The sequence below is a fragment of the Macrobrachium nipponense genome, chromosome 24, assembly GCF_015104395.2.
Source record: "Macrobrachium nipponense isolate FS-2020 chromosome 24, ASM1510439v2, whole genome shotgun sequence".
NCBI classification, from domain to species: Eukaryota; Metazoa; Arthropoda; class Malacostraca; order Decapoda; family Palaemonidae; genus Macrobrachium; species Macrobrachium nipponense.
Genome location: NC_061091.1, coordinates 8,180,429 through 8,198,606, shown reverse-complemented (window position 1 = coordinate 8,198,606; position 18,178 = coordinate 8,180,429). Strand labels below are relative to the sequence as shown.

Here is an 18,178-nt window from a genome sequence, read left to right as displayed (position 1 = left end):
GCACTGTATACCTAGTCCCTATAAACTGAGCAATCAAAGCACTACCAGTGAAATTTGAATCAAGCTGCCATCCGTGGAAATAGCTATATAATTATGGGGTAAGTCTCAAATACAAAAACTGTACATATGTAATCTTCACACATATTTTTTACCTACCATTTATTTCTTTTTTTGTTTTTTTAAGGGGCCGGCCGGCTAATGCCGTTTTTTTAACGACAGGACTTTGACATTCATACCACTTAATAAGGGGACTTGGGACATCTCCAACCCGCATATGATTTTCGCCTCTGACCTTCGGTTTTGTGACGCCAGGGCAATTTATCCCGAAAATATCCATTTTTCATTCTATCTATCCTCCCTTGATATTTAATATTAAGACCTGGGATTACTATCATATATAGACCTGATGTCGACCTCCAATCAAATGGAGAGTTTTTTTTCTAAGAGTCATTTTTTGCTAGATATGAATTTTTCAATATGGTAAAAAATAAACCCTATAAAATCACGAGAAAAAAAAACTTATAAAAAAAAAAGACTGCAACCAGAAAAATTGGAAAAAAGGGCTCTATTTGATTGTTCTATAATGTCTTTCTGAGTTATATAACAAAATTCCAATGTTATAGCTTTAAAACTAAGTGAGGAGATAGATTTTTGAAGGTCAAAAGTATAGTTTTGAGATACGGGCGTTCAAACAGTTTTCCTTCGTATTTCTATAAAGACAATGTTAATAAATAATGATTATTATGAATGTATATTTCTTTTTTTGGTGTATTATAAACCAAAACTATTTTATTTATCATAATGTAATCATAAATGATGATCCCTTTGCTCATATATCGTAGCCTGGGGCACTGCTTGAGGCAAGATGGGGGACTCCTTCCTACGTAACCCCCCTCTCTCCCCTTCACTAACTCGGCTTATTACAGCGAATTTTCTTCTGTATGTTAGCTAGATGTTTTCCTTGTATTTTCCTCTTTGGCATGATGACATTCTTGCCGAAACAAAGATAAACAAACGTAAATGCAAGAGAATGTCAGAGATGAAACTCGAAGGTGTGTACTCTCTTTTTACAAAGACAATTTAATAATAAATCATGATTATTATGAATTTCATATTCAATTTTGGGTATTGAAAAACCAAAACTATGTTATTTATCATAAATGAAGATCTCTTTGCTCAAAGATCGTAGCCTTGGGCACAGTGTGACGTGTGCTGTCAGGCAAGGAAGGGGCGTTACTAGGCAACCCTCCCCTCTCTCTTCACTAACTACGCGTATATTATGATATTCTGTAATAATACTTGAGCGATTTTTCTTCATCTCTATGTTAGCGAGATGTTTTCCTTGTCTTTTCCTCATTGGCATGATGAACTTCTTGCCGAAACATACATAAACATACGTAAAGCAAGCGAATGTCACGCGTAATCTACTTAAGTCTATGGTCCAACTGATTCATGATTGAACCCAGATACTCGCTTCTGCGCAGCCACGGAATCTCTAGATGCCATTTCTCACAATTTATTGCCAATAATTATCAAAATTTACGATAACAGAAGAAATATTGCATTTTCTTGTACAGATGATGTTTTAGGCTTATTGAGTTATGTTTACTAATTACCCTGTAACTACGAAAGTAAGAGGAATTTTGACAAAATATTTCGTAGTACCTATTCTCAATTGCCATATGAAGCTCCATGAATTTTTTCATGACTTTGCATTTTTCGCCCTATACCACCATATACTATAGGGGTTCCGGCCGGCCCCTTAAGGGTAATATCAAATGAAATTACAGTAACTTTAATTTCATTTAAAGTTAGCTTAATATTTAGGGAGTATGATTAGGGTCATGTTTAGTGTCCGTACTTTTATTAGCTTTTTTACAGACTGTGCCAAACTTAAGCAGAAAGTCCCTTTACGTGAGAGGTCTGGAATCTACCAGGGAAAGTTTTGGTTTGGTATTACTGGTGTTACAATAAGATTTTCAGTAAGTTTAAATAAATGGCTCTCAGTCAGGGCTGAGAATAATCTTTATGCTCCTTATTTTATATTATATATTTTATATATATATATATATTAGATATATATATAATATATATATATATATATATATATATATATATATATATATATATATATATATACAGTAATACTTTGGGTTACGAACCGATTAGTATACGAATTTTTTAACTTACGAAGTGACGCCCTCATTCTGGAATACGAATTTCGCTTGGAATACGAATGCGCGAATTTCCATCATGGGAGGCGCTTGGAGCGCGAATTTGTTACATCGGATGAGCGTGGGATCTGCGAACGCATTTTTCGGCCAAAACTTAACGAGGGTTCACACGGACTTCCTCCTACGCATCCCTTGACCCTTTTTAAACCATAACTCTTTCAATATCTCGCTGGCGGTAAGATTGAACGCATCTGTCCGTGATACGCTCTCAAATTTGCTTAGTGATTTGCGCACGTGTTGTGTGTTTCCGTGATAGTGCTTATACATTACTATTACCCAAATACGAAAGACCAATGGCTCCCAAGATGACGAAGGCAAGCAGCAAGAAGGAAAGCATAAGAAAGAAGGAGATGATTACAGTCGAAATGAAGAAGGAAATTATCCAAATGCATGATAGAGGCGAGTGCGTGAAAGACATTTGCAGATTCTTCAAGCGGTCGCAATCAACGATCTGCACTATTTGAAGAAAAAAGGAAAAAAAGAAATTAAAGCCAGTAAAAGCATCAAAAGGTGTCACAGTATTGACGAAACAACGGCCTTATATTCTCGACGATGTTAGAAAATTTGCTCATAGAAAAATATTTTTTCAAAATTGTGAAAGACAACATAGTGTTGCGTAAGCGTAAAATTAGTGATCGTAGTGAACGGTGCTCTCTAGAGAAAGAACCAGAAAGTCTTCCAGAAGTGTTCACGGAGGGAGATTTCCCCCACCCCCCAAGCCCTAACCTCTATCCTCACCCTTCCCCTCCTCCCGTCTCCGTCAAGCCAGCAGCCACACTCGCAAAGGTAAAGTTCAGGTTTTACTGTGCATGCATATTAAATCTAGTGTTTATATTTAATTTCATTCTTCAATTTTTATAATTTTATGTAATTCCTACACGAATTTTGAACCTTAGTGAACAAAAATAATGGAAAAATATGAATTGAAATGGTTATTCATGGTCGGGTGAACGCATTATTTGCTTTTATAACATTCTTATGGGAAAATCCATTTAGGTTACGAATTTTTTAGGTTACGAAGCAGGTTTCTGGAACGGATTAAATTCGTAACCCAAGGTATTACTGTATATATATATATATACAAAAAAAAAGTGGGACCCTCACTAGCTAAGAGGTGTTCATTATTGGATGTCATTTGAAGAAGTTTCCAAATTTATGGGGTAGTCAACAGCAACAGCGTTCCTCGTGAAATTGAAAAGGTTCAACAGCACTGTAGGTGGTATGACGAAAAGGTCTAGCAAAATGCAAAAAGTTCACTTAATGCCACAATACTTCAGAGTCAATGCAAAGAAGCAGTTATCCTGCATTCCACATCAAATTGGTTAGGGGGAAGTCACTTCAGTGTGTCAAGGTCAACATGCCTTTATCAATTTGTTCTCTGTTATTTCTCACAAGAACCCTGAACAGAAGAGGGAAGGTGTACCTCACATGACTCTGATGCCAAGGTACTTATGATGAAAAAACATGGGGAACAAGATGTTCTCCTGCATTCCATCCAACTGTGTTTGGGGAAGTCAATTCACTATCATAAGGTTAATACACATACTAAATGTCCTATATCCCTCTTTATTCACAGATAATTTCCTAATGGAGACCTAGGGTGATCCCTCAAATGGATTTAACCAAGAACTGCTTTCCCATGCAGTTGGGATACTTTACTCAGGTGGTAAGGCATTTTGTCACCTGTGAATTTCTTTCACACTCTTTTTAGAGGATTAGCAGCAGTTACAATGCCAAAAAATTGGTTCTGATATAGGGAAAATCTATTTTTGATAACCAGTGTGAGTCCTCAAAACTATGCAATGCCCCTGACAAAAGAGCACATAATATCCTTTAAAAGGTCAGGCAAGTTTTGTTGTTAAAGGTTTGCCTCACCTGGTTTCATCACTGCCACATCTGCAGAGGACCAGGTGAATTGTGATCACCAGGATGGCTGTTGTCTATGACATTAAGAGCCGAGCCTTCAACAATGTACCAACAAAGGCACTATTACAGCCTAACCCTATTAGGTTAAAAATTTCAAGTTTTTCACAGGCACTAGTTCAAAGAATGGTGTACTTTTCTTACAATACATATCAGTGGCTAAGCCCCAGAAAAATATGTTGCCAAGAGTTCAATCTTCTAGAGCATTCCAAATTTATTAATAAATTGTGGTTTACAATCCATGTATTCTCACAGGTATTGCAATCTATGTATTCACACAGGTACCTAAATTCATTTATCCATTCTCAGAGAGAGAGAGAAGAGAGAGAGAGAGAGAAGAGAGAGAGAGAGAGAGAGATGAGAAGAGAGACGAGAGAGAGAGAGAGAGAGCGAGAGAGAGAGAGAGAGAGAGAGAAGAGGAGACGAGAGAGAGAGAGAGAGAGAGAGAGAGAGAGAGAGAGAGAGATTCTTATTCTAATTAATAATGAAACTTTTCAATCATCCATACCTGGGATCATGATATCTATCAGCACACTCTGGGTGGGTTTTCAAGTATGACTCCTTCACAAGTGTCAGGAAGTCGTATAACTTGCGTCCTCGTACCTATTAAAGAGAATATATCTAAATATTGCTCTTCCAAATGATTAAGTTATAGCATCTTAAAGAAAGACTTAGTTTATACTTCTTGGAATACAAATTATTCTTATGTGAATTTTCTTGCAATAAAATTTTTTTCATTTACGGAACATTCTATTTTTTTTACTATATAAAAAATTAATAATCCTAAAAGTTTTTTGTGATCCTTGAACAAACATGGAAAAATCAAAATGAATATATCTAGTTAAAAGCAGCTCTCCTTTACTTACAACAATAGTAAAGAGTTTATTATCATCATCTTGGGGTTCAACTTTTGGCTCTACCTTTGGCTTCTTTCGTGGTGGTGGTAACGTCTTCTCCTGTAATGGAAGGAGTTAATCATTCACTAAAATCTTTAATAGGCTGTTGTTTATCATTATCAATATCAACAAAAGTTTTACATTATATTTTTACTTCAAAAGGTTAGATATCCCGAGTTCTCTCCAAGTCTTCTGACCATGATTCTTTGCTAAAAATTTTCAGGGTAGTATTCCTACTGGTTTTAGCCTTGCTACTATAATATCTAGTACCTATATTTTCCCTACTACCTATTTTCCGTAACTATTGGGTCAGCATAAAAAATTTTGTTGTTACTCAAGACCACAGTCTTGGGTCTAGACTTCACCATACAAGAAACCATATTCTTTACTATAAAATGCACATACAATCTCACCTGGTGGGAAGATCCCCTTCGTTTCCCACCCTTGTTTGAAAGGGCTAGCTCATCAGTGCGAATATCTCGAGTTGGGCATGCACACACTCTGACATCTATGACTTTGCGTCCAAAAACTTGACCCAATCTGTAACAAAATGGCGTGATTCTATTTAATTTATGCACAACATAAAAATTTACTCATCTTAAGAAAAGAGCTTAAAAATTTGAATGCTCTTCAAATGAGAAAAAATTTGAATGCCCTTCAAATGAGAGAGAGAGAGTTTTATTAAAGTTATGAGAGAATTTAACAAATGAATAGAATGAACATCCACCAAAGATGACATAAGAGATCCATACAAAACTAAACAACAAAAGTTAAACCTGAATAGACAATAACCCTAACCAGACAATGATGTTAAAATCCAGATTGTGAAGTAGCCATATGAGAGCAAAACAAAGATTATGGTGGTAGAATGAATGAAAACCAAGAAAATTCAGAGTGGAAATAAGATATGTGACTGCTACATACATGGAGATGAATGACTGAAAGCTTAGGCATCCAAGGGAAGAGATTGTCACAGGATGGCAAAATTCCAGGATAATGAGATTTTCAAGGTTCAATAACATAAATAGCAGCTCATGGTTTAAAAATGGAAAGAGGAAGATTGTTATGATATAGGAAAATACTACAGACCTTGGCAATATCAGTGCTTAATGAAAATTCCGATAGGATAAAAAAATATTTCAGTTGCAAGTCTAATAAAGCTATAAAAGGTTTACAATACTACTTGTAAATAGGAATAAAGTAACTAACCGATAAAAAAATTCTGGCATCTGCATAAAACCTGTGCTTCTCTGCAAGACAGTCATGGTATGTAAAGTGAAAAAGGGGGAGACTTAGATAAAGTACATGTACAAATTATTGTGATTCACATCTGCAGTACACTGTGAAGAATCAATTACACAAGAGGAAGTAGCTGAGAATTGTGGTGTTCAGAGGACTGCAAAGCAAACCGATATAGGAACATCCACCAAAGAAAAAGCATTAACCCTTAATGGACGGATACCCTCATATGAGTAGCAATAAGAAATTTTGGGTGGTGGGCCACAGGTTTGGGGTGTTGGATGGATTCACTCATGGTGAGGTATCAATATTATACTCCATTGATTTGAAGGAATTGGGTGGGAAAGAGGTTCCAATACTTCTAAAGGCCATAAATTTACCAAAGGCAACTTTTTAAGACTAGCAAGATCAAGAAAGCAAGCAGTTCATGTGTTAGATGTGACAGTTGACTTCAAGGGAGCACTATGTAGTGCCTCTCAGTCAATTTTTTTTTTTTATAAATTTGCTCATAAATATACCCAGGAGTTGCTGCTGGTTCCAGTTATCTTTATGACAATATGTCAGTTATAATTGCAATTCTGCAAAGAAATATTAGAATAAACGCGCATAATCCAAAAAAGTCAGCGCATCTTCGATCTTGGCAAATTTAATAACTTTATTAGTGATTTTAGTTCTCATCTGTTTTGATATTGTATGACATGTACGTATCATAAATTTTACAAAATAAAATAATTTATTAAAAACCATGTATATCTTGGTAAATTTATGATTGTCATGTAAAAGATGCCCCACACAGGGTTGCAAATACTATATATATATATTTTTTTAATTTGGCTGATCTCAAAAGTTTCTTTGGCATGGGGTGGTGCAAATTGACTTTTTAGCCCGCCTCTTAAGGGTTGATGATTATTGAGAAAATAGAAGAGCAAGACAAACAATTCATTATATTTCTAATTCTTGTAGAGAAAAAACCTAAAACTGAAAGACATCTTTCTATGCACTGATAATTACAATACTATTAAAATTCAGCGCATGTTCTTAAAACAGAAATTTAAATTTCTTCTGAGAATGTTTTGTACAAGGGCTTTCATCATATGAGATTTGTACCATCTAAATTTATAAGGACAATTTTTTTGTCAATCGCTGATTGAATTTTAAGAAATCATCTTTTAATCTATACAATACTCATCATTAAAATGCAACTCTAAACTTACCCATTTTCGAGAGTTAGAATTATGGCAATGGGCCGGCGATTGATACCTCCAACGCAGGAACCAAGGCACATAAAACGCAAAAGAATTGGTGTGAAATCAGACCCATCAACAAGTTTGTCCAGTGGAACAACGACAGACAAGCGTCCAGTGAGAGACTCTTCATACTTTGCCTCAGGATGATCAGCTCTAACAACATGAGTTGGGTATGGAAAACCTGTAGAGACAACCATTCCATTTACCTTCACTAAGAAAAAAATCCAATTAATACATAAAGTGAATATTCCTCCAACATCAGAAACAATGCCATATGAAAAATTCTGGCCATCAACAAACTACAAGCAAGAAGTGGTATACAGTACTGTAGTTCTGTATCAGATATACGTATATGGTCAGACTTTTAATTTTCATCTGAAGTTAATAGTCAGGTTAAAACCATAAACTACAAAAGGATAATGATATGAACATATTCAATTCTGCTTCAAGCCCTCTAATCATATAAACCACTCAAAGCTGGCAATCAATTGTATTTGGCTTGTAAGGCATAAAAAACTTCAACCACTAGGAGCTGATTTGTCTTTTCAATTATACAACATATCACTTTTAATGCCTACCATGGTTTGTCATATCAGCGGTGGAGGCATGGTTTGGACAGCGAGTTACATTTGTACGCAAAAACTGGGCACTGGAGAACACAGCAACAGCTCGAATATAAAATGATTTGTCACTTGGGACCTTCTTCCTCAGCTGTATTTCAAAAGGAACAGCTTTGTTGATGTTTGTGTACAGTTTATTTGTAACACTGCTCATCTGAAACAATCAGGAATAATTATATCAAACTTGGCATGTGACAGACAGGTGCATTATTTAATTAAGCCATGGCAAATTCCAAATTAAACTCAAAAGTGCACTTAACTTCCTAAAAATTAGAAATTTATAATTTGAATTATGCACAGATATACTATTTTAACTACAAGTCAAAATGCAAGGCTGGTTAGGGGTGATATCATGATACAGCTAAGAAAATTGCACAATACCCTAAATTACTCTTATGAGGATAATGACTTATGTTTTTAAAAGACACTCCACAGGTGGGAGGTAAGATATGGACAACATAAGAGGTGCCGTTCTTCCCAACTTGAGACACTAGCTTCCCAGTCAGATCTCTGAACAAAGAGGAAGGATCAACTCCAGTAACCAACCGTATATCCTGACATATGTACTGTCAGAGTAGACAAAGGCTAGTTAGCCTTGCACTTGAAAACTGAATGTAACAATATTATAAAGTAAACCCACAGAACATTGCTCTATTGCCAGCAGTCTAACACCCGTCTTTTTAAAAGGGAGATGGAGGACTTAATAGCCACTATATCCTTGACAGTTAGATACTATGCCCTGCTGTGCTGTTTGCCATAATAAACTAATAATAGAGGTTCCTGCCATCCAACCTGAAAGGAATAGTGTATCTGACAATTGGATGCAGGTGAGTATTGCTCTTTCAAAAACTAACGAAGTGAGAACAGATCTATCCACCTGAGAGGAACGTGTGCTTCCAGGGACAAAACTATCTGTTAAACTTGAAAGTTGTTCCTGTTGAGGAAGGAACTGCCTTGCTATCTCCCAGAACTAGCTGATCTTTTTGCTCTTGTATCAATCAGCCTTACCAGTTACTTTGCCAACTGTTTTGGCCGAAGACCTGACTTCTTGTAATTTACCATAATCCTAAAATAGCAATAAAATGAGAGCAGTCGGTCCAGCTACGATAAAGTTACGTCTCACAAAGGAAAAGGACCAATCATTGTGGTAATGTGGCAAGTGCATCTTAGACAAATGGGCCTAAGCAAACACCAAAGTGGAGAGTTGCTGAAACACCTGCCGAGCATTCGGCAGTCCTAGTCAAGAGCCTCGAATTGACACACTATCCAGTCACAAATAAGGTACTTCACAAGAGTCCTGGAAGACGAGTATCTGGAAATAGGCACCCTTCAGATTTACACAGAACCTCAAGTTGCCTTCTCTGACAGAAGCCAAACCAGATTGTTAGGCTCCCATCTTAAAGTCTGAAAAATCACCCTTTCCATCAAGAAGAATATACTGCAGATGTTTAAGCAGAGTTGTTGACAAATTTAGTAATGGCTACAGAGCATCATGTGAAATACACTGATGGCACTATTCACCTGTGGGGAGAAACAGGAAATGGCAGGCACAGCCATCAGAATGTCCACACTCCTGGTCAAAGTGTATAAGGTTGGTCCCTGTCTAGTCCCTACTTTCCCCTCCTCAGATTTAGCAGAAGGAAAAAAACACACACACACACACAAAATTTAATTGCAATATGAGGGTTGTCATAGATTGTTATAATTGAACAGCCAAGAGAAAACAGCAGGGCATTACCATCCAAAATCACTACTGGGATGTTCAACTTCTTCCTCTTGGACCTGTACTTCCTTTTCAGTTTTCTGCATACAGAACAAAACTAGTAAGGATCATCATTAATAGATAACATGCAAACTCATGTTATGAAAGTAAGGTGCACTCTTTTACTTTTCTGTATAAAGAACAAACCTAGTATTACTTCTGCATAAAGAACATTAGAGGATAACATATGAACCTCACATACACACACAACATGTCATGGCCACACCAAGTTTGTTCCTTCCTTTTTCTGTGCAAGACAAGTCCTGAATCATCATTCACAGTAAGAAAAATAAAACTACAGCAAAAGTCACTCATCAATAGTGAGGGAAATGGGATAATTTCCTTCTACAACGTCGGTCATGTTCACTATCAGTGGGGCACAACCTTGCTGACACTAGTGCAGCTTTAGAAAGTGATGTCAACAGCTGAGAAAGTGGGTGCATTACCTGCCACTCTCTGATCCTTGTTACTAGGCTTCAATGACTAAACTTTCATCATATCACAGTAAGCAAATAATTAGTGTATATATATATAAAAAAAAACTAACTTACCAACCACATGGGGCTTTTCGTTGTCCTTTCTTTTTCTTCAATTGTAACTGAGAAACCATAATCACCTTCCATGTCAGTCAAAGCAGGTACATCAACCACGCCTCCAGTTTTAGCAGCAGTAAAGGTCTGAGGTAATGTTTTATGGAGAGAGAAAAAAGTATGCTGAATATTTAGTCATTTGCATAAATCAAATTAAATATATTGCTCTTTCTACTATAATTCTGCTTGACTAGACTATTACTTACTAGTCTAAATATTCTTTCAGAAAATTCACTTCAATAAAAAATTATAGTCGACGAACCCCACCTCATCGTATCAATTATTTGTGGAAAATTAGTCTATTCGTGGTATTTTTTGTAGAAAAATATTGACTAATTACTGTATTTTTATTTAATTTTCAACACTAAATTAATTTTTTGTGATAAAAATATTAAAATATAAAGGTATAAGCATTTTTTTTTTTTTTTTTTGAACTATCAAAATAGGCAGTCACAACCATTTTCAGAAGACTTACAAGTAGTATTCACGGATTTTAGCTATTCGCTGGGGTTGACTGTACTCAGAATTTAAGGAGTAAAACCAACTTTGCTTTTAAAAATGAGTTAAAAGATGTCATTAGCCAATGGCCATTAAACCACCATAAAAACTGAAACACACCTGCTGCTGTTGAGGTATGACTACTGCTGTTGATTGTGGTACAGCATACAATGGTACTGAAATTTCTGAAACAGCCCTCGGACCCTAGAAAGAGAAATTCAATACCAGAAAGGTAAATAAAGGAAAATAATGACATTACCCAAAATTTAAGAATAAAGTGTTTAGAGTATTATAATTAAAACTAAAAACCTTTCTAAATGGTAAGGAAAACCATACAGAGATTGTTCTGGCCTTTTAGATACCTATAGCTATTAGTCATGAACAATGTGGCACATATTTTTATAAAATTTCTGCATTGAACTATGATGTCAGGACCATCAGCAATGAAAAAATTACCAATACAATTTATTAAACGTAGTATTAAAAAAAAACACAGTATACAGAAGACCAGAATGAAAAGTGAACTGTAAATGAACAGTTAACTATTTTATACTGCATATCAAACAATTGCGTACTATTTACAAATTACCTCCATCTTTTTTTAGTTCAACATTCAATTTGCTCTGACTTCCATATTATGGCAATGTAACTACATATGGTAATAATCATTATGCAATATTAGTTGTTGAAATTTTAAATTATCTCCCAGTAACATCTTTGGTCATAATTTCATTTCTGGGCTCAGCTCGTGTCGGCCTATGAAAGTAATCCTTAATATCATCTTTCTAGGTTTAAAATATCCTAAATTACCAGAAGAAAAACAGAAACTTAAGAAAAAATGTCAGTAAAGCTGACATCGCTCACTCTTAAAAAGAAGTGTCGGTATGAAATAGGGGCGAGTGTGGAACACTACCACGAGACAAACACCAATTAGAACTTCCTATCAGAATCCCCCTAAGAGAGAGCCGATACCAACGGGCGATGCAGCCTCTACTACTACTACTAGAGGACGCCACGGACAGCAGCGCCCCTAGCGGTCATCCTTAATTTTTAGCGCCAGCGTCTTGACGCAGTTTTCTCTCGTGCTATTATTATTCTGGATTTATCTCGTATTCTACGATGGAACGTTCAGCAATTGCCACGGCTAAGTTAAGTACTCATAAGTAATATTTTATCATAGTTTTATCTTCCGGGTACCAGTATTTTCCTCCTTTTTTATAGGTCATATACGGTTCCCCGGTTGTCTCGTGGCGGCCATGCTGCCTCGTAGAATTCCCGGTCCTCCATACTGGGACTTCTTATACTTATGGGCTTACTTATCACGTTCATTGTTTTACATCGAGTTTTAGCTAGTTTAGCCCTCTTACCATTCTCTTAGCTTGGTATTTAGGGCTATCATTATTTTTTATTCTGCCAGCATCCCGGCTCTTGCTCTACCATGGGCTATCGCTGGCTCCGAGTAGGCTACTGTTTCTTGGAATAGTTGCCTCCTCCTGGGCTTCTTTCATTTTCTTTTCCTAAAAGTGTCTCTTCCACCTTTCGATGTATTTTATTATATTAATGGGTGTTAGCTAGCCTAGGTGCTTGTTCCATGTATTGGTACAGCTTGGTTCACGTGGCCCTACCACGGTTGTGGTGATCGCGGCCTAGGCCACTAGTGGTCACGTGTTCCATAGCACCTCACCCTGCCCCTTCCCTCCCTCTCTGATGTAGGGAGGAGCTGGGGGACCCCTTGGTTGTCATAACAACCTCATAGCCTTCTCTCACATTCCGGAGGTGCCGGGGGGTTCCACCAGCAGGGGGTTTAGGGCGACCACTATGAGGTACCAGGGTCTCCATACGGGTAGTTGGTGAGGTGGGGAGTAGGCCATCCCATTCCCCCTTTCCTCGCTCCCGCCGTGTTTCTCCGGGACCTCCTTCCCCCCCACCCCCCCATACCCATTACTCAGCCACCTCCCTACGATACGAAAGGAGCCTTCCGTCGCAGCCGGGGGCCCCTTTGGTTAGGAGGTTATTGGCTCCGCTAGCGGGTAGGGTGGGTACTATGGATGGTCGTTTGCTTGCCTACTATATCCTTATATCTCTCCCCCGCTACCGGAAGGGAGCTTACCCTTACCTACGCACTCTTCTAGTAGACGGGTGGAGAGAAGTTGATTTTGATGTTGTTACTGTACTATGTTAAGGATATATACCCTAATTTAAGATATTTTACAATGAATTGTGTTTTATATAATTATGTTAATCAACCATCCCCGCCATTATCCGTTGTGGTTTCCATTACCACCACTCCTAGTTGGTTGATTCTTGTGCCTCCGCCACTGGCGGAGCCATAGCCTTTCTTCCAACATGGTTACCACACGTATTTTAGCAGGGCTCTGGTTTTATCTAACTTTATCGCTCCGGCACCAGCGGAGCATATGTTAGGCTGTAAGTGTTTACTCTGTACTCATGTACGTTTCCACTTACAGGCTACCAACTGTCAGGTCCTCGCTTGTAATGCGACGCTGCATGACCCCTGCGGACATGATGAGTGCAGGTCTCACGCCCCTTGTGCCACCCTGTTCAACGAGTCTATCGTCTGGCATCCCGAGGCCTGCACTATTTGCTACGACCTGGTCGGTCAGCTGGTTGATGGGGTAAGACCATTATAAGGTTATTTATCAATTTACTAACACTTTTAGTTCGTAAGTTTGTTAACCCTGTCCGCAATTGGTAGCTAATTCAGCCTTTCTTTCAGGCTAGCGGTGTGAGGGGAAGTCGCCCTCGCCACTCTGAAAGCATGGGTAGGCGGCTTTTGGTAAGAACGCCGCCAAGGGCCAGCCCTACATATTGGATAGAAAGCTGGCCATCCAGATCTTCCCTGCGGGCAAGTCGACGGGCTACGTCGACCCCTTGTCCGCCGCCCCCGTAATAGCCGCCATCCAGCAAGATCTCCAGCAGTCGTTGGGGCTCGTAGCCGCCCAGGAGCCAGTCCCGGACGTCGCCGGCCTGGACCTGAACCTCGAGCCGATGGCGGTAGTGAGTGAGGATTGTTGGTTGAGGTAGGGTTTTTTTTAGTCGCGCGCCCGGAAGGTCTTTCCTTGGGCGCTCCTGGATCTTCTTCCTGTCCCTTCTTCTTCCGCCTCTTTCCAATTGGCTTTCCGGGATCTGAGATCCCTAGCCGCACTCCCGCTCTCTCTGTACCTCCTAAGGAGAAGGGAAAGAGAGAACCGAAGAACCTTTGTCTAAGTCGACTTCTAGAAAGTCGTCTTCGTCTTCTTCGGCTAGGAAGTCATCGACTTCTTACGCCGACGCGGTGAAGGCTAAGCCAAGCTCTTCCCAGTCGAAGAGCTCCAGAGGCAAGGCTTCGAAGGAGAAAGCTCGCTGCTACCATCCGAGTCGTTGCCTTCTTCTCCCGCCTCCGCTGCCCCCTCTCCGGCTATGCCGGCAGGGGTAGCAAGCAACCAGGCTCCTGCGTTCCTTCTCCTGTCTCACCAGGAATGATGGAGCAGGTAGGAGTGATGGTTGGTTCCCAAATCTCAGCTTGGGGAACCCGTTTTGAGCAGATGTTCGCACAATTGTCGAGCACTCTGTCTCAACTGGACAGACGTCCAGGAACTCTCGAATGAGTAAGAGAGACTGAGGATCGGATGACTGGGCTATCCCAGGCTCCTCCCCCAGTATCCCCTGCTTCTAGCACGGGGATTCTCCAACTCCCGTCTTACGACTCTCTGCCAACTTCTCTATGGGAGAATCCATGGAGAGTAGCGGCCTACGCCCCTTTAAGGACGGGATGATTTCGATCCCGGAGTTTTGGCACTCGAAGGATTGAGGACTTCGAGTTCTATCCTCCGGGTCTGTCACAGCCTTTCATCGGGTTATTGCTAGCTGACACCAACGGCTCTTACAAGGGAGGACAAGATCTCGAAGGAGTCTGTCCTCTACAGTAGAGACCACGCCCAACGGGAATGGGTTCACTGCCTTGAGGACTGGGAGTGTACTAATACTACTAAACTCCAGGCCTATAAGAGCCCCTTCACTATTTTCGCCACGGAAGAGGAGGTCTCTCTTCCGTTCGCCACGAAATTGGTGGAGAAGGCTCTTCAGGCAGTCCTTCAAGGATGAGCCCGTTCCACAGTTGAGAGAGTCGGAGTCCCACTTCTCCACTCTTTCCCGCCTTCGGAGAGTTATGGGAAAACCTGCCAGCTACTTTCACGCAGGGTAAACTCAAGCCGGACTGCGCTATGGACCAGTTCGGTGAGAAGTTGCCTAGGCTGCCGGACTCCCTAATCCAGGCAGAGTTCGATGCGCGAACTAGGTTTGGCAGGTCCCTTAACTCTCTCATAGTCACGGAAAATGGCTGCGCTGTCTTATGCGAACGAACCGCTATTCAAGATCTTAGCGAAATCACAATTTCAGACGGTTCTGCTAGACGCTTTTGACTTGCTTCCAAGCCAGGAAGAACTGTCGGAAGCATGTTCTTCAAGAGTGTACTATCAGGCACGAGCCTAATAGACTCTTGACTGCCAGCATTTGTGGGGAGCGGATCTCTTCCCAGAGTCAGCAGTGAACGAAGTTCATCACGAAGCTGCTAGACTCAACCAGAGCCTTAGAGCTAGGTGGGGCATTTCTCTAAGAGGAAACAGGAAATCCGTTCCCACTGCTGGCAAGAAACCAAAGAAGGCTGGTAGGAGGTTCCAGCCATATAAAAAAACTCCAGCATCAGCAGCAGTTTGTGAGCAGGCGGGGGGTCCCAGTCACCCAACAAGGACAACCTGCTACATCTAAACAAACTCAGCCTTTCCTCCTGGTGCCCCAGCAATCCCAGCCTTCGACTCCTATGCTATCTCGCCTGCCTTTAACCCTGCTTATGAGGCTCAATGGCTACTCTCAATCGAGGGGGTAGGGCGAGAGGTTACTTCGTCACCGTGGCGCAGGAAGGGGCGCAAGGAGCAAGGAGTAAGCAGTTCAGAGGAGGGCGTGGTGGCCAACCCGCCCATCAGCAATGAGGCTCCTCAGGTAGGAGGGAGGCTGTTCCTCTTCCGCCACAGGTGGGGGTTCAGCAGTTGGCACAGAGCATAGTGTCCAAAGGATTAGGCTGGAGCTGGATCCAAGATCCTCCTCCAATCAAAATCATTCCATCAGGTACCGTCAAAGGAATTGATAGATTACGCGGAAGAACTCCTTCAGAAAGGAGCTATTGCGAGAGTCAAGCATCTAAAATTTCAAGGTCGCTTATTCAGCGTTCCAAAGAAAGGCTCAACAAAAAGAAGGGTAATCTTAGACTTGTCAAAGCTAAACTCTTTCATTCGCTGCGACAAGTTTCAAGATGCTACCCTCTCGCAAGTAAGGACCTTACTGCCGCATGGAGCCGTCACATGCTCCATCGATCTTACAGACGCATACTATCATATCCCTATAGCCAGGCACTTCCGCCCATTCCTAGGATTCAGGCTAGGAAGTCAGACATTCTCATTCAAAGTGATGCCCTTCGGTCTGAATGTAGCCCCCAGGGTATTCACAAAGATAGCAGAAGTGGTTGTACAACAATTGAGAGCTCAGGAATCATGGTAGCGGCATACCTCGACGATTGGTTAATCTGGGCACCAACAGTCGAGAATGTCTCAAAGCTACCAAAAGGTAGTTCACTTTCTGGAACATCTGGGGTTCCAGATAAACAAAACGAAATCCAGACTTGTTCCGGAATCTCGTTTTCAGTGGCTGGGAATCCAATGGGATTTGTCCTCCCACAATCTATCATTCCAGTAGCCAAACGGAAGGAAATAGCAAAATCTGTCAGGCAATTTCTCAAGTGCAAACAAACGTCAAGAAGAACCAGGAGAGAATCCTAGGGTCTCTTCAGTTTGCTTCAGTAACAGATATCCTTCTGAAAGCAAGGTTGAAAGATATAAATCGAATTTGGCGGTCAAAAGCAAACTCCAAATATCGAGACAATTGTCAGGTGATCCCACAGATCCTCCGCAACCAACTACGGCCTTGGTCAAGAGTACAGAAACTTAGCCAAGAAAGTACACCTTCAATATCCCCTCGCCCAATGTTAACCATTCACACGGACGCATCCTGTTCCGGTTGGGGGGGATACTCTCAGTTCAAAACATGGTTCCAGGGGACTTGGTCAGTTCAATTTCGCCAGCTCACATAACGTGTTGGAAGCAATGGCAGTATTTCTTACTCTGAAGAGACTGCTTCCCCCGAAAAGTCTCATCTAAGGCTAGTTTTGGACAGTGCAGTAGTAGTCATTGCATCAACAGAGGAGGGTCCAAATCCAAGCATGTGAACCATGTCATGATAGCCATCTTTGCATTAGCAAGCAAACACAAATGGCATCTGTCTGCCACTCTCTGGCAGGGAGTAAGAAATGTGATAGCGGACGCCCTGTCCCGGTCAGTCCCTCTGGAATCAGAGTGGTCTCTGGACGTCGGGTTCATTCCAGTGGGTAACGCGGAGAGTCCCAGTCTCCAAGTGGACCATCTTCGCCTCACAAGCGAACCACAAGCTCCCTTGCTATGTGGCCCCCAACCTGGACCCTCTGGCTTATGCCACAGACGCCCTGTCGTTGGATTGGAATCAATGGAGGAGAATTATGTTTTTCCTCCAGTGAATCTTCTCCTGAAAGTCCTAGAACAAACTAAGGTCTTTCAAAGGGATAGTAGCTCTGATTGCACCGTACTGGCCCAAGAGCAACTGGTATCCACTTCTCTTGGAATTGGGTCTCCGACCTCAACGGATCCCCAATCCCAAAACTATCACAATCAGTACAAATGAGGACTGTGTTCGCTTCCTCAGGAACTCTCCAGACCCTAACTTTATGGACTTCATGAAGTTTGCGGCTAACAAAGATGCTGACATTGATCCACAGAATATTCTCTTCCTAGAATCAGATAAGAGGGAGTCAACCACAGACAATATGACTCAGCTGTTAAGAAATTAGCATCTTTCTTGAGAGAATCGAACACTACAACCATGACAGTTAATTTGGCTATATCCTTTTTCAGATCTTTATTTGAAAAAAGGTTTAGCAGCTAGCACGATTACCACTCACAGTCGGCTTTGAGGAAAATCTTCAAGTAGGTTTTCAGATAGATTTGACTGAATCTTATTTCACATCTATCCCTAAAGCCTGTGCTAGACTTAGACCTTCTCAGAGGCCTACTACAGTTTCATGGTTC

General features: G+C 40.6%; 1 protein-coding gene across 11 annotated transcripts in view; it reads right to left on the bottom strand.

Annotated features, from left to right (window-relative positions):
- Positions 1-18,178, bottom strand: part of LOC135205417 (cellular tumor antigen p53-like) — a 66,712-nt gene that overhangs the window by 31,301 nt on the left and 17,233 nt on the right. For 9 of the 11 annotated variants that reach the window (XM_064235958.1, XM_064235967.1, XM_064235960.1 and 6 more), the window contains 7 exons: positions 11,130-11,213; positions 10,473-10,598; positions 8,118-8,313; positions 7,507-7,750; positions 5,467-5,593; positions 5,024-5,113; positions 4,666-4,760 (listed from right to left, as the gene is read on the bottom strand). In XM_064235958.1, the coding sequence (XP_064092028.1) occupies positions 4,666-4,760; positions 5,024-5,113; positions 5,467-5,593; positions 7,507-7,750; positions 8,118-8,313; positions 10,473-10,598; positions 11,130-11,213 (962 nt within the window). The remainder of the gene's footprint in view (positions 1-4,665; positions 4,761-5,023; positions 5,114-5,466; positions 5,594-7,506; positions 7,751-8,117; positions 8,314-10,472; positions 10,599-11,129; positions 11,214-18,178) is intronic. The other 2 variants (XM_064235961.1, XM_064235964.1) reach the window with 1 other exon arrangement.